This window comes from Branchiostoma lanceolatum, chromosome 14 (genome assembly GCF_035083965.1).
Source record: "Branchiostoma lanceolatum isolate klBraLanc5 chromosome 14, klBraLanc5.hap2, whole genome shotgun sequence".
Classification (NCBI taxonomy): domain Eukaryota; kingdom Metazoa; phylum Chordata; class Leptocardii; order Amphioxiformes; family Branchiostomatidae; genus Branchiostoma; species Branchiostoma lanceolatum.
This window is the reverse complement of record NC_089735.1, coordinates 17276969-17300756: the sequence shown is the minus strand read 5'-3', so window position 1 is coordinate 17300756 and position 23788 is coordinate 17276969. Positions and strand designations below refer to the sequence as shown.

Sequence of the window (23788 nt, the reverse complement as noted above, 5' to 3'; positions counted from 1 at the left end):
AAGGATAATAACTGGGTTTGAAGTAATTCTTCAGCCTCTCTATTTTTGGTTACTTTTAGGAAAAAAACATAATTTCGATGTCAAAAATACTGCGCAATTATTAAAATTGGGCATAAGACAAAACCAATCAAAAAACTTTCTCGGCCAAAATTACAGATGTTGTCAGAAAGAGAAAAACATGGGATATGATCAATGAGTCAATCATACAGAAAATCTTTAAAATGTAATTCATCATCCACTGCGCAAGGTAGTGCATACAAATTTGCATCCAATTGTATATGATCCGTTCTGGTCTCGCCAGCCACCCAAAGGTGGATCTCTTATATTGTCCCTCATCATACCATTCAGTCCAGACATACATGTACATACAGCAATTCTTAATACAAGATACATCTTTAATTAACAGCCATGTTACATTCACTATACTCTCCTGTCTTATCTATCTCTTATAGTTCAGATTAATAACTTCAAAATGAAAGTAGAAAAAATATTTCAGCTATAAGTTTAACTATAACATTATAGATGTCACAGCTTCCTCAATAGCATTTATCTACACAGGCAATATCGCCAAAATGTTTCATTCAATACTTGCCACTCTGTCCATAGCAGTGTTATCCCTGGCAGAAGGGGTGAGCATGTAACATGGTCAGATGACTAACAATCATAACAATCAACAGTGGTAACAGTAATATGCATCTCAACATACAGAATTGTTTCTCTTAATGGCATTTGATATAACTGAAAGGAGTATCATCATCACCATCATCAGTTGACGTGCTTATGCACCATCAGGGTTATACTGCCCCGCCCATGTGATGCACGTTGTCTTTTTAAACCTTAACAACATAAGATGAACATATGATGTGAGTTTGCGTGAATGAAGAAGGTGCCTAATATTATCAGTCCTAATACGATATCATAGATGAAATATATGTTGGATTTGTCAGTGTATGGTAAGTTGATGTGTGCATACATGTACGTTCCATGAAAAAAACATGTAGACTTGCCATACTCTGTCAACACATGTACGTTCACAGAATAAACCAGGATAGTAATTCCCAGAAGTTACTTACTAAAGGGTCTATGACTTTGCACAAGAACCATGCATCTATCTTTCAACTAGCAGGTGAATAGCAAAGGAAAGTAACAAACACCCTAGCCACAATGTGTACATGTTACAACACACCATAAAAACAGAGAATTGTATCCTACAGACTCTTGTTTTGTTTTGATGTGTCATAATACTGATCCCGACTGCTTCTACATTTAGTTTGCCAAACTTTAAGTTTTTTACATTTTCTTCTGTAATCTGAAAATTTTTCCAGTTGGGTATTTCAAGCCTTGATGAAATATGGGAAAAATCATAATCCTATACAGGGGGCCACATCTCTGTCAGGTCGGGGTATATACTCTGCGGCACCCACTCTGCAAACGCTGACAGCAGAAACTTGTTGTTCTTCTCCCAAGCCTTCTGGAGGCTGTCTCTGCTGTCTGCTCCTGACGACACCAGTGCCTTGAGGAGTGTCTGTGTGCGAGGCTGCAGATTGGCCCAGGGTTTGACCATGATGGCAGGGGGGGACAGCAGGAGGGGTGTCATCTTCTCCAGTTCCGGGAAAACTGCTCCCTCCAGAAGGAACTTTGCAAACCATTTGTATCTGTTCAGATCAAAAAGGAAAGGGAAGGAAATAACTAGACAGGCAACATTTCTGCAAGCAAATACAGCATATTTCCAACATTTTCCATCCCATGCAAAAAAATCGACTGTTCCAAAAATGCAAAAATGGAACATTCTGAAATAACCATGCCAAACACTGAACTATTACAAACTCAGACCAATTAGAAATGGATCTTTTACAATTTGACCCCCTATGCAAGGACCCAGGCACCAACATTCGTATTCAACCATTCTTAAAAGTCCAAATTTTAAAAACTGAATGTTAAAGAATGTCCCCCCATGCAAGAAAAATGCACAAAGAACGCACGATCTGGGTAACAAGGCCGCATCACTGTTATCGCGCACTGATACATGTACCAGGAAGGCTTTGTGGACGCCCAAAACTGCTAACTGTAAAATGCTACGAAGATCGGCTTTTCAGGAAATATAAAAGATTATACATTGCTATAGCGATAACCGAAAAAAACTGGAGCCAAAACTATCAAGAAAACCTACAATTTGCATCTTATTCTAACGGACTACCTGACGGTCTGGTCATTCTAAATTTCAAACCGGAGCCATAACGGATGCCTTTGTATGCTGGAAAAACAGGGAATTCTGGGTATCATAGAGACCAAGCCATGACTTTACCATCATTACACCATAGACAAGCACACAGGTGTCACCTTTGTGTTGGGCTGCTTGTCTTCTATGTTTCCCATTATTTTACAATAAGGCCTAGGAAACTGTGTTTCCGGTTACCTGCCGACCTTAGCCTTTGTTGGGGTTGTCTGCTAGCATGGGACATAAAATTCTTTATCTGACATCTCAGTGCTGAAAATTCAAGACTGAATCAAAGTAGTCTTGCAAATTTTCTTTACTGATTCCACACTGTGTTAAGGCTTTGACTTTGAGCAGTTGATGTAAGAATGGATAGTAAACATTGTACTTTGTTCAGTTTATCAATATTCTAAGTCTTATACTGTACTTGTACAATGGTTACCGGCATCTGTGCACAGTACAATTACAATATGAAGTTGAAAATACCAGTTTCCCGATGCACTCCAATTTTCAATGTTACACTGAATTTGTTGGATCACTTCAGCAGCTGAAATCTAAAAAGAAAAGGGGGAAAAAAGAGAGTCCTGACTTTGATTTCTTTTTGACTGTAACCACAAACACAGCACTTTTTTTCCTAGGCCTCAGGACTATGGACTTTATCCACAGATTTGTCTTGACAGGTGAATAGGTAACTACAAACAGTATACAGGCAGAATTGATAGCGGATGGTTACCTGTCCAGTCCATCTGGATAGTCCCCCGCCACAGAGGGCATCTGCCACCCCAGTTTGGAGAATGTGCTGGTCCGGTGACATTTGACCCGACCTGTGTCATTGTCAAATGTCGGTGGCAAATCTTTCACTGGCTCAGAAAACGTGCACAGGTTGGGCACCAGTAACGGGATCCATTCCTGCTCCACGGCCGCCACACAGTGCATGTAGGGTTTCCCTGTCTCTATGATCTCATGAAAGATGACGTACTCTGGGCGAGTTTTGGTCAGTACGGAGGAGGGATGGATGAAGACATACTCCTCCATGGAGGTGGACTGGTATGCAAACTTATGGCTCTTGTCTGAGATTTGGTCTGCGGGAACACGGCGGGCGATTCGGTCTCCTAATCCTGATAGTACGATCTGTCTCAGTAGCTTTGCCTTAAGGAAGGAAGGAAGATACATTTCATTAATATGTTATAATAGAACCTGGTGTATCTAAATGAAGTGCTTCTGGAACATCTATGCCAAAAGCTATGTTGCCCATCAGAATTGCACATTTGTCAGAGTTTGTAAATACCTTGTAACTACCAATATTGTTACACAGCAGTCTTTTGAACCCTGTAATGGGAGCAATATAGGCCTGGGGCTCTTGAGGAGTTAAATAACCTCTTCTTTAAAATATGCATTTTGCCATGATGGTTATGTCCTCTATCATAGATGAACAGTAGCTCATACCACAGGTGAACAGCAGCTCATACCATAGATGAGCAGCAGCTCATGCCCCAGATGAACAGCAGCTCATACCATAGATGAACAACAGCTCATGCCACAGATGAACAGCAGCTCATGCCACAGATGAATAGCAGCTCATACCATAGAAGAACAGCAGCTCATGCCACAGATGAACAGCAGCTCATGCCACAGATGAGCAGCAGCTCATACCATAGATGAACAACAGCTCATACCATAGATGAACAGCAGCTCATACCACAGGTGAACAGCAGCTCATACCATAGATGAACAGCAGCTCATACCACAGATGAGCAGCAGCTCATACCATACATGTAGATGAACAGCAGCTCATACCATAGATGAACAGCAGCTCATACCATAGATGAACAGCAGCTCATACCATAGATATACAGCAGCTCATACCATAGATGAACACCAGCTCTTACCATAGATATACAGCAGCTCATACCATAGATGAAAAACAGCTCATACCACAGATTAATAGCAGCTCATACCATAGATGAACAGCAGCTCACACCACAGATGAGCAGCAGCTCATACCATAGATGAACAGCAACTTAATCAGATTGATACAATGTAGATGTACAATCTATACATGTAGTAGTAGAAGTCCACTGTTTTCTGCTGCTGCAGTAGTTGAAACAGCAGCTCATACCATAGATGAGCAGCAGCTCATGCCCCAGATGAACAGCAGCTCATACCATAGATGAACAACAGCTCGTGCCACAGATGAGCAGCAGCTCATACCATAGAAGAACAGCAGCTCATGCCACAGATGAACAGCAGCTCATGCCACAGATGAGCAGCAGCTCATACCATAGATGAACAACAGCTCATACCACAGGTGAACAGCAGCTCATACCACAGGTGAACAGCAGCTCATACCATAGATGAACAGCAGCTCATACCACAGATGAGCAGCAGCTCATACCATACATGTAGATGAACAGCAGCTCATACCATAGATGAACAGCAGCTCATACCATAGATGAACAGCAGCTCATACCATAGATGAACAGCAGCTCATACCATAGATGAACACCAGCTCTTACCATAGATATACAGCAGCTCATACCATAGATGAACAACAGCTCATACCACAGATTAATAGCAGCTCATACCATAGATGAACAGCAGCTCATACCACAGATGAGCAGCAGCTCATACCATAGATGAACAGCAACTTAATCAGATTGATACAATGTAGATGTACAATTTATACATGTAGTAGTAGAAGTCCACTGTTTTCTGCTGCTGCAGTAGTTGAAACATCCTGCAGCCGCATTCAGTCTTTCTTCTTTATACATGTATCTATGGTTTAAGGAAACCATGGCAACATGCTCATTTTAGAAACAAGAGGGGATTTACATGTACATTGTAACTTGCCAACAGCCCCTAGCTAGTACTCTCCCCCCAGGTTAGTATGCATGATCCCACAGCACAGTTTGACGGCATCAAAATCAAAAGTGTATGTTCTAGGGCCCCATATGGCACCCTGGGACTGCAGTCATAGCTAGCATGTTTCCTGTGCACACACAGTCGAATTGTGCTATGGGGCACGCTTACATACATGTAGATGTGCTCCTCACCTGCACTCATACCTGTTAAGAATCCTGGATATGGTACTGTTACAGTTAAATCTGCAAATGTTAAAGAATCTACAGTATGCAATGTGGTGCAGTGTTGTAACTTCTTCCTGAATTTTTAACAGGCAAGGTTTCTCACCTGCAGCTCTGTGGGGGGTCTCATGTTCGGGTCTACGTACACCTTAGCTCCTGGACACACTGTGTTGATGGCATTAGTCAGTAATGCACGCAGGCTTCGAATCTCAGTCATCGCCTGCAACATATAGGAACAATTTCAAGTTGATGTTTTCTGTATTGAGATTTGAGCAACAATGGACAAGGAATCTCAACAAACTTCATGCAGCAGATTTGTGTGGGGATATTTTTCAGTTCAAAACAAGTTAAATAGACTTTCAAATCGTGCACTGGGTACTTACATGTAATGATAAACTGCTTCTAAACACTACAAAATCAGGACATGTGGGTTATTGTAAAATTAGACATTTCAGTATGTAAGGATTTGATTTTGTGGTCAGGAGAAAATGTAGTGTTCACAGTGGTTTTGTGTTTGCAATAGTGCTTTAGTGCCATACTGCTTCAGTAATGGAAACACAGGTGTCTTTACAGTAAGTCAGCAACTCGGAAAGGGTGGTACACAAGGACAGAACAGTCCTTTTTGGTAGTGCTGTGGTGATTAACTGTCACTGTCACCATTTGCATCAGAGGAATGAAGGAAGCCTTTTACTAGGCTTGAAATTCTTATTGAATCCAGTCTGGGTTCAATTGTGCGTTAAGTTGTTAGTAGTAACAGATGCCTCCAACATATCATAATAAATACTGCACTGTGCAACAGTGCAAATATGTACATGTACATGTACATATGCATGTAGCGCTTAGACAGGGCGGTGTGCAGGCAGAATTTTTTGCAGTGGTTTTAAGTTCATGGGGAAGTAGTCCCTGCAAAAGTTTCTGCATTAATTATACAGGATGAAGTCACATATACCTTATATCTCAGTCCATTCTCCTCACAGAACTTCCTGGTGCACCCTGCAAACTCACATGCTCCCACAGCACGCAGGAGCACCATCATGTCGCCTAGCAACAGGGACTGCCCCTGCCCCGCCCACGTCTTCTTCAGCTGGGCGATGCGGCTGTGGGCGTGCTTCACCCCCGCCTGTTCCTCCGGCCCTCCTGCAGGTGTACCACTCAGGACGAAGATTTCCTGTCAAGGCATCATCCGGTCTTCTAATGTGAACTTTGCTAATCCAGAATCTCATGAACCTACATAGTAGTCTGGTATCCATCCTATTCTAGCCCCTATTATTTCCTATGATAGCTTCCCTGCAGAATATCTGTCACCCATTAATAAGACAAATGATTGGCATTTCAATATTTGCTTGAAATATAAGCAAGAGCACTGATTCTGACTGACCCCAGTCCTCTGCAAGAGCATGCATGGTAACAGGGTTTGAACAAGCACTCTTAAGTTCCATCCCCATCACATTGCTTTTGAGATATATGTGATACCCAAAATAATCCATGGTTAAATGTTTGAATGGGAAGTGGATTGAGTTAGAATAGGATGGATCACAGGCTACTTATAACAGAGCAAATACGAACAAGAGTTCAACGACCACATACTTTCAAGGTTCAAGGTCATACCTTTGCCAAGCAATATCATCAGTAAATGGTCTACAGGTCTTGACATAAGTAAGAAAATGGTCTATGGAAATCACGTTAAAATTACATTCCACTTTATTGGTCCTTATCAAAGTAAAAAGCATGGAAATTTACTCATCCCTTGATGTCTCATCCTGTTTCAAAGTCTGCAACTAAAATGCCATTGCAGCTCTAAAGGAAGCTGCTAGAAGGCCCAAACTTCTGTTTTGTCTTCCTTAGCACAAGAGCTATCTACCACAGTGCCAGAATAAACTTTTTGCCGAAGGTAACAAAATGACTTTCAACTAACTGATAGTGACTATGCAAAACTCCATGGCATGTTGTGTAAAACTCAAAAGTATTGAGTTTTGATAGGCCCAAAGGCCATTGCATGCAGGAATGACCTCCGTCTATAAACCTATACAATGTCACATAAGTGGGTTCGTACCTGGACTGTCAGGGCAGCTACAATACTGATGACATATGGCAGCAGGCCGTGCTGCTCGCCCAGCGCCAGCATCTTGGAGAAGCGGGGAGACACGGGGAACCGCGCCATGGCACGTCCCAGGGGGGTGACCATGGGAGACTGGGCTGCTTTAGGGTTCTAGAGATCGTACAACAGTAATCACCAAATATCCCAATATGTAGGTAAACAAACGTAACATGTCAAATAAAGCTGTTGAGAGGCCTCATGCCCTTTTTATAATGAAATGATACATTACATATTTAGCAAGTGCTGAGAAGTTTTTAAACTTTTTGAAATGTTTTGACTAGATTTGGAACAACCTTATAAGGTGGTCTTGTCATTAGGGTTGTTGACTAAGAATCTGAAGGTTTGGGATCAATTCCCTATTAGGGCCCAATGCCCCTGGGAAAGGCACTACACAGTGTTCTCGCCAGCCTGAAATTTTTACCCGTCATTTCAATTTTCCTGTCGGGAAGAACATATCGAGCGCCGAAGGCGCGAGGCGTCGCGCCGGAGGCGTGACCATCCTAGGGGGGTCCGGGGGTAATCTCCCCCGGAAAATTTTTGAATCTAGACCCTCTGAAACGCTATTTCCTGCATTTTGAGGGGCAAATTTCTTGGTAGAATAAGCTTAGTTTAATGACATCTCTTTCGGTGACAAATTACACAAGGGTTTCAGGCTTAATTTTGGGGGGAGGCGTGCCGTCGATCATCGCGGTAAGATCGAATGTTCACACACAAGCTACATTTCTGTGTTGTATACAATCGGCAAAGAAAAAAATCAAGCACAACAAAACTTTATCTACGTCCTACAAAAAATAAACACACAGAATAAGTCGGCAAAATTAAAATTTTTCAACACTTGTCCCGTATGCTCCCTGTATTTATTGAACATAATGAAAAATTTGACACCCTACTTTGAGAAAGAACGCCATAAAGACGTCCATTTTTTTCTCCCATGTTTTCCACGGTTAATTTCTCCGGTAACTGCACTGAATGTCTTCAAAAGTTGTCGATTCAAGCCTTCAAACAGCCGCTTCGTCGTGCGATCCCCGCCATTCCTCTAACATCTCGCAAATTCACGCTTAGCTGAAATCACGCGAGTAGCGAGACTCGCATGTCATTGGTCGGTATTTCTTGACGCGACGGAGACGACGCACTGTGATTGGTGGAATAGAATATCGACGCTTGTTTACCATTTCTTACGGGAAGAAAGCGCACTCAACTCAGCCGCCGCGGCTTGAAACTTTAATAATGTTTTACAGATTACAGAAAGCCTGATAGCTATAGGAATATTTCTGAATTTTTAGGCTTCTTTCATAACAATAACTGACGGTGAACCGAGAGGGACAAAACAGAAATAAACGTCAGCCCGATGCGACCAGCCAAAACTGTGGGGAGGGCGGCCACCAATTCTAGTATCCACCACGGCGCTCTTTGTGTGGCTGGGGTTGTCGCCGGCGGGCATTAGAAATGATCTAGATCGCCCTCGTCGCGATTTTCCGGTGATCCTCTGGAGTTTTTGCAAAATTCTAAACTCTGTCTAAATATCTTTACACACCTATTTTTGTCCATTAAAAATGACGGGTTGGGCAAAAATTTTGTCCGTCATGAGCGACAAAAACCCGTCAAATGACGGGAGGACGGGCGCTGGCGAGAACACTGGCACTACACATATTTCCTCACCCTACTCAGGTGAAAATGAGTACCTCAGATGGGATGTAACTTGAGGAGAGCTGCACCTCAAGCACATTTTTGAGCACGTTTTTGCACATGTGCTTGAGGAAAGCCACACCTTGAGCATGTTCAAGAACCCACCACACTTTGCTTTGATAAGAGTAGGAGTACATGGATCAAACGTTACAGGTTTTATTCAGCTTATCATACATACTGCACAACACAGCTTTATTGTAAGACAAACCTTAGGTTTTGCCGTGTGCTGCAGCGCCCCCAGCTGGACTAAGAGCTGCTCTGCAGCCTTGACTGCCTCCACATCAGGTGGTGTTGGGAAGGGGAAGTTTACCACCTTGAACAACACATCAATCAAATCAACATCTCATACATTTGGAACTTAACATTTCAATGGAATACGTGATTCATCAAAACAGTCTACAACAAAAACTTACCTACTTATAATAAGTTACTACTTGGAACGGCTAAGACTTTGAGCTATGGACAACAGTTTTGTTTTGACATAATTATTATATGTATCAGATTTTATTTGTTTGACTGAATGTCGTCCAGTTTTTTCTCCACCAGACTGGATGTAACATGTCCTCTTGGATATCAACTTTTCCATAGTGCAAGGGCAACCCAACTGTCTTGAGATGAGATACATAGATAAATACTGTCTTGGAGACTTGTTTAAACTCAAACGTTCATGCATCTGTGCTACAGACCTTAATTTTGTTCCAACACAATGTTAGCAACCTCAATTCAAAACTGTTCTACTGCTGTCTACCATGTTAGAAAGTGAATTAATTTTGGAATGGGTAATAAGTAAAGGTACAGAGGTTTAGGTAACCTGAACCTGAACAATTCAACAAAGTAACATGTGTCTTCAATGGTGACAGAACAGTGCACGCACCAGTTCTTCTGCGACAGGGGTCCGTGGTAGTGCACGACAAAAAAGTGACGAAAAGATTTCGAGTGTCGAGGTTTGAGTTCACATTTCTCATAATTTGCTGCGAACTGACATTAAATACCAACACGCCTGAAAAGCGTAAGAATCGGTGTGCTTTTGGTGAAAATTGATTTTTGCCCGAGCCTTACTTCCGGATAACCGTCCACGTTGAAGGTCAACTGCCCCTTTGACCCAGATTGACCTTTGTTGCGTTCTGTTGGCCGTGTTGCATTAGCTCGCGCGTCGGGTTATTATGAAAATCTCAGTGGTAGGATTTTCTTTATAATTGGCTTGCTTATACTTCAGAGTTTTCTTTTTCTGGCACTAACAGTCATTTTCGTGTCAAAAATCTGGTGATGTGTGTAGTTCCACACGAAAATGACCAATGTTGTGCCTCATTTTTGAAGGGAAAATACCTTTTCCCTCTAATATTTACTAAAATTACAGAGGTTGAAGAAACCGAAACTCGGGTTTTCTTGTAGCCAGAGGGATATCTTTCATTCCCATACACAGTTGTTTTGGCTCAGAAGTATTTCCTGGAAGAGACAGTCGCTAGACTTGAGGGTGACGCGCAAACTCCAATTGAGATCCAAAATAAACTAGGGGGTGCCCCCAGAAACAGTTATCAGACTGATTGTTTGGAATTGTGGATCTCATGCTAAGAACCTGCTCTGGAGGAAGGATCAAAGATTCATTCCCCTTGCAGTGCTTTCATCTTTTCCAGCACTGAAGTTTCATTTTCATGGTAGGAATTGACAGTCACTGTTTTGGACCTGTATTTGAAAGATTTTTGCGTGCTCTATTTGAAACCAGACGTCCTGACCTTGTCAATGAATTTTGCGTGCTCTATTTGAAACCAGACGTCCTGACCTTGTCAATGCTCATGTCCTTCATCTGTAAGACTAAGTCTTCCACGGGACGCCTCGCTATCTCTGGCGGCGAAAAGGTCTGGAAGTCTGCAAACACGGCGGAGGAGTAGAGCCTGTAGCAGTGTCCCGGTTCTGTTCTTCCCGCACGGCCTGCACGCTGGTCTGCCGACGCCTTGGACACCCAGGTCACCTGATGTTTTAGAATGCAAACATTGAAAGACTACTAACAGTATCAGCATTTTGGCTGTACTTTGTGGATATATGCATTATTTATTGGCTGGCGTGTTACGCCAAATGGTGGTAGATACAGATATGAATATAGGTATCAACTTTTATACTTTAACAAAAGAAAATACTTTAACAGGTCTGGTCTAACATCCACTACCATAATACCGCCACGTTTACTGCAATTTCTTAAGTGATACTAATTTAGCAAAGGAGCAACTCATCATTTTTTCCCAGTTACATGTCGATGTTATAGCTTACCTTTGCCACTTATGCTGTGTATGTTTTTTTGTCTCTCTTGATCTGCTAAATACGTAATATCGCAATCGTAAGATGTTGCGGAAATGCACCGAGAACGGGCGTGCGCACGGAAGGGGGTTCCATAATACCGCCAGGAAGAAACTCGGCAATTATCTTGTTGTTAGTCACCTTTATAAACGAGCTGTTGTTCCTTTCTTTCGGGGTTGTGAGTTCACTAAACATACAAAGATGTCTGGGGATACAAAAAATCACACCAAAACGGATGTTACTGTTACGAATTTTGATTTGCTGTAGCCCGTCACAACTGCTATCACGTAAAAGTTACGTCTGGCGTTCTACTATGGTTCAGTTCACATAATGGCGGGTCCGTTGCTAGTGTAACGGTCGTATTAATTGTTGGTCTTATCCAAAAAATCAAGATCGTAACTAGTCCTGCGTGCCCACCACCCCTCGTAAGTCATATCTTGAGGGTTAAAGTTGACAAGGCAGGTCTACTATGCCGCTGGGCGTGAATCAGGAGTTGTTTGAACAGCGGTTTGGGACCAAACAGTAGAAGGGTTCATAATCCTACTATAAACTGTTGTTCCTTGATGATAAATTCCTCTGTAAATAGCATGCATATAGTGTGATGCATGTAGATGCAAAACATTTCCCAGTGCTTTGTAGAAATTACACACGCCCCTTCAAACTATTGGTTTCGCCGAGATTTTCGCGGGAATTTTCCTGTTACGTAATACGGGGGAGGAGCCAGTCTCGGGCGAAAACAATAAAAATGGCGACGTTCTATTTTGCGCCAGGTCAACCGCAGTTACGGCTAGTAAACAGCCGTTCTTGACAACAGATCACACTTTAACACGAATTGAAGGCCAGTAAAAGGAACACTTTATTTTGCTGTTGTTTAAATAATCGTCTTGAGCTGGAAGTATGTGCGATTATTATATGCAAATCCAGCGAACAGCGTGCGATGGCGTGGTGATATGTTCTTCCCACGACGCGCTAGCCTGCCATGATAAGGGATCGAAAACATTTGACCTCGTTGTCTTCGAATGCCTCGTTATTGAGACCTTTTTTAGAGTGTATTAAACACCTTGATGTCTGAAGTGTGCATACCTCGGAGATCACTGTTGCTGCGCCAGTACATTTCATAAAATTCATCGCTTTTTAGATTTGGCGGTATTATGATTAGTGGCGGTATTATGGTAATTGATGTTATATATTGTGATAAAAAGCCCACCCAAGGCCAGGCAGTACCAATTTTTATTATCTTTAATTTAAATCTATTGTGGGATTCCCATCCACATTTTTTTTTTACACACTAACAATGCGTTACATCTTGGGAAAAGGTCTTTCACAAACATTTGTTAACATTTTCTAGGTCAGGGAGTGTTTGAAGTAAAATTACTGGACCATCAAGGATTTCACAACATACAGAAAGGTTAATAACATAAAGCCCATTTGCTGGTAAATCCTACCTGAAATGCAGAAGCACCTGTGACCTTGTCATAGAAGCGCTTCTTCACCTTCCCAGTGTCCACTACATACTTGATGTGTGGGATGGTCAAGGACGTCTCGGCCACATTGGTTGCCACGACAACAAGCCTGGAACCTTGTGGGGGAGGCAGGAACACCTGCTGCTGTCTGTCCGGGGGGAGGAGGGAGTACAGGGGGAGGACGTGCATGGGGAGGTCTGCATCAGATGTGGGTGTGGCAGCACTGTCATCCATGTCATCATCATCATCATCAACTCCTAGAGAAGGGCAAAGAGTTACTGTAGCTGAACAATGCGTAGCATGAAGGCAAGGCAAATAAAAGGTGATCCCATTGCCTTTATAAATATGAGGCCTTAGTGGCAGCTGGTTGTTATCCACTGTGTCTGGTGCACGGTATTGGACGGCGGAGCCAATCCCTCTCCTTCCAGCGCCTTTTACATATCCCAAACAAAGTCAGGCGCCAATTTTACACCTTGGTGATGAGGAAAGTTGTGTCAAGTGACTTTCCTAAGGACACAGCATCAGTGGTATGTCAGAGGATTCAAATCTCTGGGTTCTGGGCTAAACACCCTTACCGTTACACTAACTAGATACCACCAAGGAAAGGCAGATATGGTCAAATTATTGCTTGACTTGTGCAATAACGGCAGACTGTGCCTTGAATGATAAATTTTTGTTGATTTTGAAATGAAGGCTGAAGGCATCTCACCGACAATGTGTGTCTCCAGGTCGATATCCTCCTCCAGTATCCCATCATCTGCCTGGTCCTCCTCCCCCTCCATGGTGTAGTTGTCCAGGTCGATCTTCGGCAGCTTCGCTTCGTTCTTTGACTTCTTAGTTTCTAGAACAAATCACCAGGACATCAGTTTGTATCTCCTTGGCCTTACCAGGATTAGAGCAAAGATCAGCAATCATTAAAATCAGGGTTAGTGCGAAACCTCTTGAAATTGAGAAAGGGCAGTACAAGAAATTACCTGTTAGAATTTGTGACTGTATGTCAAAAGTAGTGGAAGACAAAATACATTTTATCTCTAACTGCCCTCTAACAATCAGGAAAGAAAAGAACTCTAAAAGCCACCAAAACTCACCACAATTTACAAATGTTACTGACGAATACTGCAACCCTGTTAACTTCCTCAAACCCACTCATTGCAGAAAAAGTGGGGCACTTTCTGTAGCAGTTCTTATTGGAATAGTCACTTATTCCATCTCTTAACATTGTTATCATGCACTGTATGTATACTTTATATAACATTGTTTCATGCCTTCGACCAAGAACTCTCTATGACTACAGCATACTAAAGCTGAGCTGCCTGTGATCGATCATCATTTGTCGGTGGTATCAATTTTGCTATAAAAAAGTCTAAATTCTTAACCTTTACACCATGGAGAATTTGACAATAGCCTTGTAGAAGGGAAAGTTAAAGGTAAGGTACAAGTACAATCAATGTATTGGTCAGTAATAATTGTCAAACAAGATGCTGTGACTCATATAAAGTTCATGGGGACTTTCAGTGTAGGAGGGAAAGGAGGCATTTACTGTGTTAGAAACAACTGTGCTAATGCAATGCAAGATAGTTCACTTTGCAGTGAGAGGTCATTGCATTACTGCGAACACAAAACCACCACTAACGTTTCACGATTTGCGCATATGTTTTCTATATCTCAATTTGAAATACGGTATGATACATGTATGTCATATGCTGACATGATGACTGGGAACGATCACTTGTTGTATATATAATGTTATGTAATAGATAATTTGACACTAGCCTTACCGGTAATCTAATATAATGACTGCATGGTCACATATTATAGTATATCATCATCTGTACAAAAGAAGCTTTGGGAAAAGATCCTTTTCACAGTGTTTACCTTTTGACTCTGCAGTTTTCTTCACCAGTGCACCACTTGCAGTTGGGAAACTTCTCTGCAGCTTCCTACACAGGGCGTGCACCTCTGCCTGCCCCGTCAGGAACACCAGGATGCCTCCTGCAGGCAACATGTGGTGGATTTTGCAGACTTTCCTGTAAGTCTCCTGCAGATACTCCTCCCCTGGAGTGCGCTTGTTGAAGTGCACAGTCACTGGGAATTGTCTTGTGTCTACTTTAATGACAGGCGGGGGGATTTTAAACAACCTCTGGTTCTGCGTGAAGTCCTCCACACGGAGAGTGGCAGACATGATGACGAGCTTCAAGGGGTTTCCCTTCTTGGTCCTCAGGGGCACCACACGTGAGAGGAGACCAATCAGAATGTCTGTGTACACACTTCTCTCATGAGCCTCATCTATCACAAGAACAGAGTATTTGGACAGAAGGAGGTCTTTCTGCATTTCCTTCAGTAAAACACCGTCAGTCATAAACTTGACCTTTGTTTCTGGGGTGACGTTACCCTCGTAACGTATCTGATATGACACAGTACGCCTCGACAGGTTCATTTCATCAGCAACACGATGGGACATGCTGACGGCTGCCACACGGCGAGGCTCTGTGATGCCTGTAGGGAGGAAATAGTCTTTAAACATAAACATCCATTTAAGAGGATCTTCTTCATTCACATTTAGACTAAATCCATCGACATCTGTCTAGTGTTCTTTCCGTTGTGTTGGGCACATCTACTAACAACCGCAGGTAAAAAATGAGAAAAAGCTGATATATATGATGTGCACATGAGGTCCACAGAAGTGTATTACAATGAACGAGCCACAACCATCTGAACCACCAGGCAATGCAAGACTCTCTTACTGGTAATGCATAACATATCATAACAAGTAGAGGCATGTTATGTAGAGTTAGATTATGGTACTGAGCTTGAAAATTTAGGTGAACAGAAAAATGTTGGCAGCAAAACCTAATCATAAACATAACAGCTCCTTTTCAGAGCTTGAATCTGAAATTCTATAGCTCACTTTTATTTTAACAAGGAGGTTAATTTTAACCTCCTTGTTTTTCATAAGTAATAAAAGGAAGGTTTTATCATTTTTTCGACACTTAGATATATGTCAAGAATATGCTGTGTACTAGTATCCAATGGTAGTTTCATGTATGGATCCCTTCAGAACTATCAGGTGCACTACCAGGTGCACCCACAGTAAAAATCCCAGCACAGCTCTGATTGTGGGTGCATATGCAACTGGAATTTTGAGTCAAGTGGTAGCCTCCATAACATACTGTAAGAGTGCGGGAGATTGGCTTACAATTCAAGGATAGTAACAAACCCACCAATCATGGCATCCCTTCCATATCCAGCTTCATACAGGAACTGTGGAATCTGTGTAGTTTTCCCACTGCCTGTCTCTCCACACACAACCACTACTGGGTTCTCCCTGATCGCTTCCATCAAAACCTGCAACAAGCAACAACAGTAACACTCACATGCAGGAAGCCTCAGAATTTTACAACACAGTATATCTAACTCTAAATTTGTGGTACCTCAGTTTTGTGACACTGTGAAATTTCAAATCAAGGGTAATCGGGCCAATGGACTTGTCCAACCCTGCTACTGCCCTGTAATTGTTTTTGGATATGTACAAAGAAGCCAGACAGTTAGATGACTGATTACTGTAGATTACTGTAGTGATTTACAAACCTGATAAAATAATTCAGGGAGACATCAGTACAGTTTACCTGTTCTTCAGCCAAGATGGGCAGCTGAAGTCGGGACTCTTGGATGTCAGGTCTTCTCTCTACAGGGACATACACTGCAGGGGTGCTGTCTTTCCTCTCTCTCCTTCCAGTTGACTGTGCCTTCTGACTCTTCTTCCTTTGTGCACTTGTTTCTACATCACTTCCCTTTTCTTCTGTATCACATTCTTCCGCAGTTTTTCCATCACATTCGACACTATCACTACCTGCCTTTTTTACTTGCTCCCCCTCGAAGCTCGAAGTATCATGAACGTTCTTAGTTTCTTTGCTGTTTTCAATACAGATTTCTGTTTCATCGTCACTCTCAAGGTCACTGTCGCTACTGGAGCTTTCACTTTTCTCTTCAACCTCCTCTGCCATCTTCTTCTTCTTGCTGCCACTGATGCTGTTGACCTTACATGACCCCATCGCTGAGGTATCAGTGTCAGGGTGAGGTCGTTTTGTGAGCTTTCCATGTATGGTCTGGGTGGACTGGAGGAGTTTTAACTCCTCAGAGGGAACTTGAACGTGAGACAAAGAGTCCAGTAAGTCTGCTCTCTGCAAGTAAGAGAAGCAAAGGTATAGTGCTGTAAGGCATCACTGATTGCTGAAAGTTGGATGGGTGAACAGCACAGCTAACACTTGTTGTCTATTTCTATTCAGCTGTGGACAAAAGCATAAACTGAAAGATCCAAGAGGAGTGTCTACAACTTCTTCTTTAAATCTCATGCTGAAATCAGACTAACTCTACAAATACTTATTGGGCTACATGCATAAAGGAAACTACTGAAAATAAAGAAAAAAATCCCTACCTTTGCTTTCTTTTCCTTTTGCTCAATCTTCCTCTGAAGCAATTTCTTCTGTTTCTTGCTAAGCGGTTTCTGCTGGGGCAGTTTTGACTTCTCCACCTTTTTCACCTTTCTCTTCTGAGACGGCAGCACCAGGGCATTACAGGCATCAATCCCTGACACAGCTTCTCTGTCTGGAGGAGATACATTTTTCATTGGTTATCTACAAATACAGATGCTTTAAAGTATGAGCCCATCATATTCAGCCATGTTAATAACTTTTAATAATTGCTTTGCATGTTTGATAAGGTGTTTCACAAAAGTTTGACCATAGTAAGGCAATAGTAAAGCAGTCATCTTAAACTGATGTGAAGCATGATGCTTTTTGAAGTAGCTTGAGTCTAGACTACCGGGTAAGTATACTACTACTAGTGCACTTTGGCTTTGCTATGGCCTGAAATTTTAGCCAACCACTCTAGGTCACCCCTAGTCTTCTTGATATGTGTGTTGGGTTCTTTTGTGTGCAGAGGTTTGCAGCCAGAGGCTTTATTGCCCTAAGTGTCTCCATACACTGGGCCACCAGCTTTATGTACTCATCTTTATCTTAAAGAATGCACACAACCCAACTGACAATTGAACCCAAGCAGGTTTCAAACCTTCACACTATGGCAAGAGACAAAAAAATCTTTTGTAAGAAACTTTCCCCAGAAACAAAAAACTCATTCATCCCTACTGTTATATTTTCAAACAGGACAAGGCAACAGAAGCTTTATCATTTCTATTGCTTCTCGTTTTTACAATTTCTGTTATTTTTGGTTCAGACATATCTATCTACAAATCTAGATCTTGAATCATCTACATCAGGTATCTTCATCTAGATGGAAAGAATCTTGAATATTGTCTAAACAAAAGTATTAGGGGCAAAATTATACATTCTAATCTTTATAAAAGTTGAGTGAGGGTGACATTCCCTTATAGTTTACAAGCAAACAAGAATTTCAAACATCAGTACATGTTCAAGTTACAATGTACTATTCTAGTAGTTCAATTTGTATGGTATGTGATTTACATCTTGTCAGTAACATGTATTGGCTACTTGTGCAATGCCATGGAAATCTTTGTACTTTTACTTGGTGCTGTACCTCAATAAAATCACACTCAAGTAGACACAATTTTGTGGCTGCAATGCCATTCTGCTGATAAATATAAAATTTATGACAGGGAAAAGACTAAAGCTAAATAAGATTGTATGGATGTTGAAATCAGCAGATTCTTAGATCTCTTGCAAACATTTTTTTTTGTTCTCTGCATGCATGAGAATCAGAATTTTTCATACCTAAACTAGCTAAAGTCAAAATAAACATGAGATGAAATGTTGCAGTATTTGTCATCATCATAGATTACTTACAAACTGACAAATCTTTCAGGTACAGGTACATGTACTAGCACAGGTCTGGACTTGCACCTAAAGTTCTAAATTTCTGTACCAGTACCTGCTCACTTCCCTCTGTCCAGGGATGGAAATTTGATTGTCAGAACAAAAATGCCCTTCCGTCCCAAAATCTAAACTTCATGACATGAAATTGATGAAAACGTATTTTTCATAAGCTTCAAATGACAGATTTAACCATTAGAATTAACAATTTTACTTCTGAAAAATGTGTGAAACACCATTTCATAGGGTTGAAATGTATCAAATTTCCCAGGGGGGCATGCCCTCAAGTCAAAGCCCCTTGTTTTGCAGTCCTCTACACCACCCACCCTCATCCAAACAACAAACATTCACAGCCCTAACCTATGTTACAGTTAGGTGTGCAGTTGTCAATAACAATGGTGACATGAACATGTTTCTGTGCACTGCACTATTTTCGATTTAATTAACTACTAGTATGGGGAAAAATTATACTTTGATGCTTCAACGACATCGTAGGATAAAAACTAGATCATATCCACATACCTACTCATCACTAGTAGCCATGGTGATCTTAAATTTGCCCTCTTACCCTTAAGTTCAATCTGGATGCCCTCAGTGTCAGTGTTGTCGATCTTAATTTCCGCTCCTTGACGTGCCCTCCAGTTGTGTCTTTTCTTCAACCGACCCATTGTTGATTACACTACAGTCCTGGAAACATGTTCAGAGAAAACTCAAGTTAAATGCACCCCCAGAAGCGGATGTTATTTTGTAAAAAAAAACATCTTTTTGAAGACAAAATCAACCAATTTGTCAAAATTATTCACAGTTGAACAAATAAATGAACCATTTATAATCTAGGAATTGAGTACTAGTAGTGTCCCTTCATGAAGACCCATGAAGTGTGATACATGATGGGAATCATCCATTAAGTATTGGTTCCTATGGGATAATTGCTGATGTTCCAGGTCAATTTTTGGGTCAACGCAATAGAAAAAGTAAGTTGTGTAAGTAAAGTAAGCTCTGTAGAACAGTACATATAACTGCTAGCCAATGTCTGAAACTAAATCGTAAGCCAGTGTTGCCTATATTCCTTGGCTAACTGTCCTTCAAGCTAACTTCTTTATGTGTAGACATACTTCAAATTCTTATCTGTTGTCTATAGATTTGAAACATAACTTGAAGAGTAACTTGTAGTTGTACATGGTAAACCCTCTCAGCCAGACCTCCACTGATGTGCACTGTACGGCTGCCAGATGCATACTGAAGCCCATAGTTTACATTATCCTGTATTTATATAGTTTTACTGGGGTCTTTAACAATGGTAGAATGATGATTGCCCCCAAGTAGGTGCTAATCTGGCCCTTCTGTCTGCTTTTGTACATCTTTAGACTTCACTGCAGGACACTACTTGGTCCTTTGAGGAAAGCATTCTTCCCTATACTTCGCAATGCTGTGTGAATTGCTTTCTTCCCAGCCCTCTGACCTATTTCTGTAGATGTTACAAATAATGGTAAAGAATGGTAAGAAATTGTAAAAAAATTTAAATAATGGTAGAATGCTGTTAGCAGTATTTAGAAACTGTTGCAAATATCATATTCTACATCATGAATATTTCTTAAGTTTTAGAAAACTTTAGAAATATTTTAAAGTTGAAATTACATTCAAAACATTTCAAAAGTATCAAATCTCTTACACAAATAATTCCAATAAATTGAAAATATTTCAAAATTATGTTATAACAACCTTTGCAGTGAGTTGGAATGGACTCTAATAATATTGTAAAAACTAGAAGGCTATGTAATACTATGTACTTACAAAATATGATTTCAAGAAATCAAAAGTATTTTGCACACTGAGTGATTATACTAACATATCACACCACCTCCTTGATCACACCATATAGACCTCGAGGGCGGGTCATTAATCATGTTAATGTTAACGTTAAACAACACCAACAACAAAATGAATGCACCATACTAGTAGCTGCATTTGCTCGACAAAGAAGTTCAGTTAAGGCAAGTTTGACGATGTACGTAATAAATAAAACGACGATGTACGATGAATATAATACAGTTTACAGTATGACCAAGGAGGTTTTAAACCTCCTTGGTATGACACACTACCGTTTTTTGGCCACATGGTGTTCATGTCAACATGCCCCCCACCCCACAACATATTTAAAAATGCCTAACCTCCAGTGTAGGCAGTTTATATCAGGCTTCAAACCCTCTGTTTCAAAGGAGTAAAATATACTCACGTCGATATGTACAAAGTTGGTAGTGAGAAGGGTTTAGTTTCAAACCCAGGAGTAAGTCTTTCTCACACAATGACTGCTTTCACACCCAAACGGCTGGCTACCATGTTGGATGACCTTTGACATATAGGGATATTCCATTTGTCCCTGTGGGAGCACGAACAAAATTACAGCAAGGACGTTAATATGGGATGTCCTTGGTGTCCTTGTGTGGTCATGCGTGTGGTCAATTTGAAGTCAACTCAGTCGCTGATATTAATGTGAAAAACAGATTGAGATACAACTAGAGTTCCACGACCTCATACCTTCGCCAAATGATTTTAACCTTTATGACTGATGTATTAGGAGTGTTTCTCGTCAATTATAAATCATACCAGTTGATTGTCTTAAAATATAACATGTCCAAAGTATGAGCTAAACAAATTATGAGCTCAACAAAGAAGGTTATGCTAATATTTTTCATTAATTATGCAAACGAGGCCCTTATTAGCATAATTTGATTCAACGATGTTTACATTCACATAACGTCCCGATGCCAAAAAAAAGTATTGAATGTATGAAATTGCCGTCATTTGCCAGTGTGGAATTAGAGAAGTTACTCATTAAGTATGCAAATTAGCCCACATTAGCATATTTTCTATCTATAAACATTCCTCTCTTCCTCAGTTACAATTTGAATAGTGATATCATGGAACAAAGCGGATTTTTAAATTTGCCTCATTAATTATGCAAATTAGAATCGGATTTGCATATAAATTGTCCAATCATACTAAGCATCACACAAGCTATCTACATACCAAAAATAATGACCATCCATCAAGCCCATCTTGTTATAGTATTTCCTCATTAATTATGCAAATGAGGTCTTCATTTGCATAGTTCATATCAATTGATATTCCTCTCTTCCTCAGTTACATATGTCACATGTTTCAGAGTCCTATCATGGAATTTGGCGGATGTATAAACTTTCCTAATTAAGTATGCAAATTAGATACTGATTTGCATAAGAGGTGTCTAATCATGTACATCATCACTCAAGCTATCTACCTACCAAAAATCATTACCATCCATCAAGCCCTTCTTGAGTTATTCCCTTTCAAAGTCAGACGCAAAACCTGCTCCTGCAGTTCCAAAAAAGCCGCTAGGGGGCCCAAACCCACACCACTTATTCTCTGTCCAAAGAGCTATCTACCACTCAAAACTCAAAAATCAGTTCCATAGCATGTCCAGAACACGAGATATCAAAACAGGAAGTTCCGCTGCAGTACCGTAAGAAGCCGCTAGGGGGCCCAAAATCTCATCGTTTTTAGGTCTCATCAAAACCTACCAACATACCAAATACCAAGACAATCCATCCAGGCGTTCTTGAGTTATGATGGTCCACTACAAACAGACAAACAGACAAACAGACAAACGCTACCCTCTGCATAACCTTCTCGGCGAAGGTAACTATGAAGAGCGGTCTATTTAAAACTGGAACAGTCCTACCAGACCGAAAATTCTACTCTACTCTGACTAGTACTCTACTCTATTCTACTCTACATCAGTGTCAAGAAGAGATGTTCCTTTACATTTGTGCCAAATTTCAACTCATTACATCATCATAGCTTGTCGCAGTTTCTCTGTGCCCAGTCCAGTGCAGACAAAACAGTGAACCTGGCTATGATAAAAAAATACGTTTGTTATAGACACCCTCGTATAAGACAAGCTGTGGAAAGAGATTTTGTATTTAGAGGTCCCTTCATATCCGATGAGAAACTGTGTAAACGTCGTATCGTTTTAGAAATACTGCTAAGGTGCCTAAAATCAGTGCGCATCACTGATCTCACGTATACCAACAGACGACATGCCAAAGTACATATAAATGTATCAAAGGGACCTTGAGTTATAGCTGCGAACACACAGCAACCAATTACAATACCTCCGTATGAGGTAAAACTCCTTCATGGAGGTAATGAAAATGTAGTTACATTCAGGGTAAAATACCAAAAGTATAACCTTATACACTCACTCAGTCACTCACTCAGTCACTCACTCAGTCACTCACTCAGTCACTCACTCACTCACTCACTCACTCACTCACTCACTCACTCACTCCTCACTCACTCACTCACTCCTCACTCACTCACTCACTCACTCCTCACTCACTCACTCACTCACTCCTCACTCACTCACTCCTCACTCACTCACTCACTCACTCACTCCTCACTCACTCACTCACTCACTCACTCACTCACTCACTCACTCACTCACTCACTCACTCACTCACTCACTCACTCAGAAAAGCCTCGTGAACAATGAAGAACAACCTAAGTATAATCCTTAGTCATGAAATAGATTTGCATCCAGCGAAATAGCAGTAAATTAGACACCATAACTTTATTCAGGCTAACTCTTTGTTAATAGCAACCTTTTAAAATGTACCTGACGTCAAACTTTCTTTGTTACTACCCATGGCAATTTGGAGGTTTGAAACTTTTGCAAAGTAACTTTTTTATAGTAAGACTTGATGAATCCCAGCTACCCCCGCACCAACACAACGTTTTGGCACATCAAAATATTGTTGTCATGCCTTTATCACGTGAATTTCATGTGTCGGATAGTGTTTGTCAAATTGAACGCGCAACATTAATTGTTTTGTTCAACTTCGTCAAGCAAGCGGTGGGACAAACATAGTGACGTTACAATCATATGTCTGTAGACAATGTGCAATTTTTCTGATCTATGTTATTCCGATAGAGCACTAGAAGGGGAAATACTCAAGTGGACGATAATTGACCCCCCTAGCGCAAATCTTCATCATAGATTCATGATGAAGAGTTGCGCTAGGCATGCTAGGGGGATATATCTCTTTAGATATATGATCGCAAGG

The 23788-nt window shown here is 41.1% G+C and overlaps 1 protein-coding gene across 1 annotated transcript; it reads right to left on the bottom strand.

Moving 5' to 3' along the window:
• Positions 1–204: 204 nt before the first annotated feature.
• On the bottom strand, positions 205–21053 carry LOC136448116 (probable ATP-dependent RNA helicase DHX37). The gene is made up of 15 exons (XM_066447259.1): positions 20920–21053; positions 19252–19370; positions 17273–17442; positions 16464–17018; positions 16059–16182; positions 14713–15333; positions 13547–13678; positions 12820–13094; positions 10863–11051; positions 9291–9395; positions 7352–7507; positions 6248–6466; positions 5405–5518; positions 2949–3364; positions 205–1655 (listed from the first exon to the last, which is right to left on the bottom strand). The coding sequence occupies exons 2-15, from the start codon at positions 19349–19351 to the stop codon at positions 1370–1372; spliced, it is 3462 nt and encodes a 1153-aa protein (XP_066303356.1). The 5' UTR covers positions 19352–19370; positions 20920–21053; the 3' UTR covers positions 205–1369.
• Positions 21054–23788: the final 2735 nt, after the last annotated feature.

Coding starts and splice junctions, on each gene's coding strand:
- LOC136448116 (XM_066447259.1), bottom strand. CDS start 19,351: ATGGGTCGGTTGAAGAAAAGACACAACTGGAGGGCACGTCAAGGAGCG. Junction 7,508..9,290: donor AGCACACGGCAAAACCTAAG/GTTTGTCTTACA, acceptor TACGATCTCTAG/AACCCTAAAGCAGCCCAGTC. Junction 5,519..6,247: donor AGAATGGACTGAGATATAAG/GTATATGTGACT, acceptor TATATGTTGCAG/GCGATGACTGAGATTCGAAG.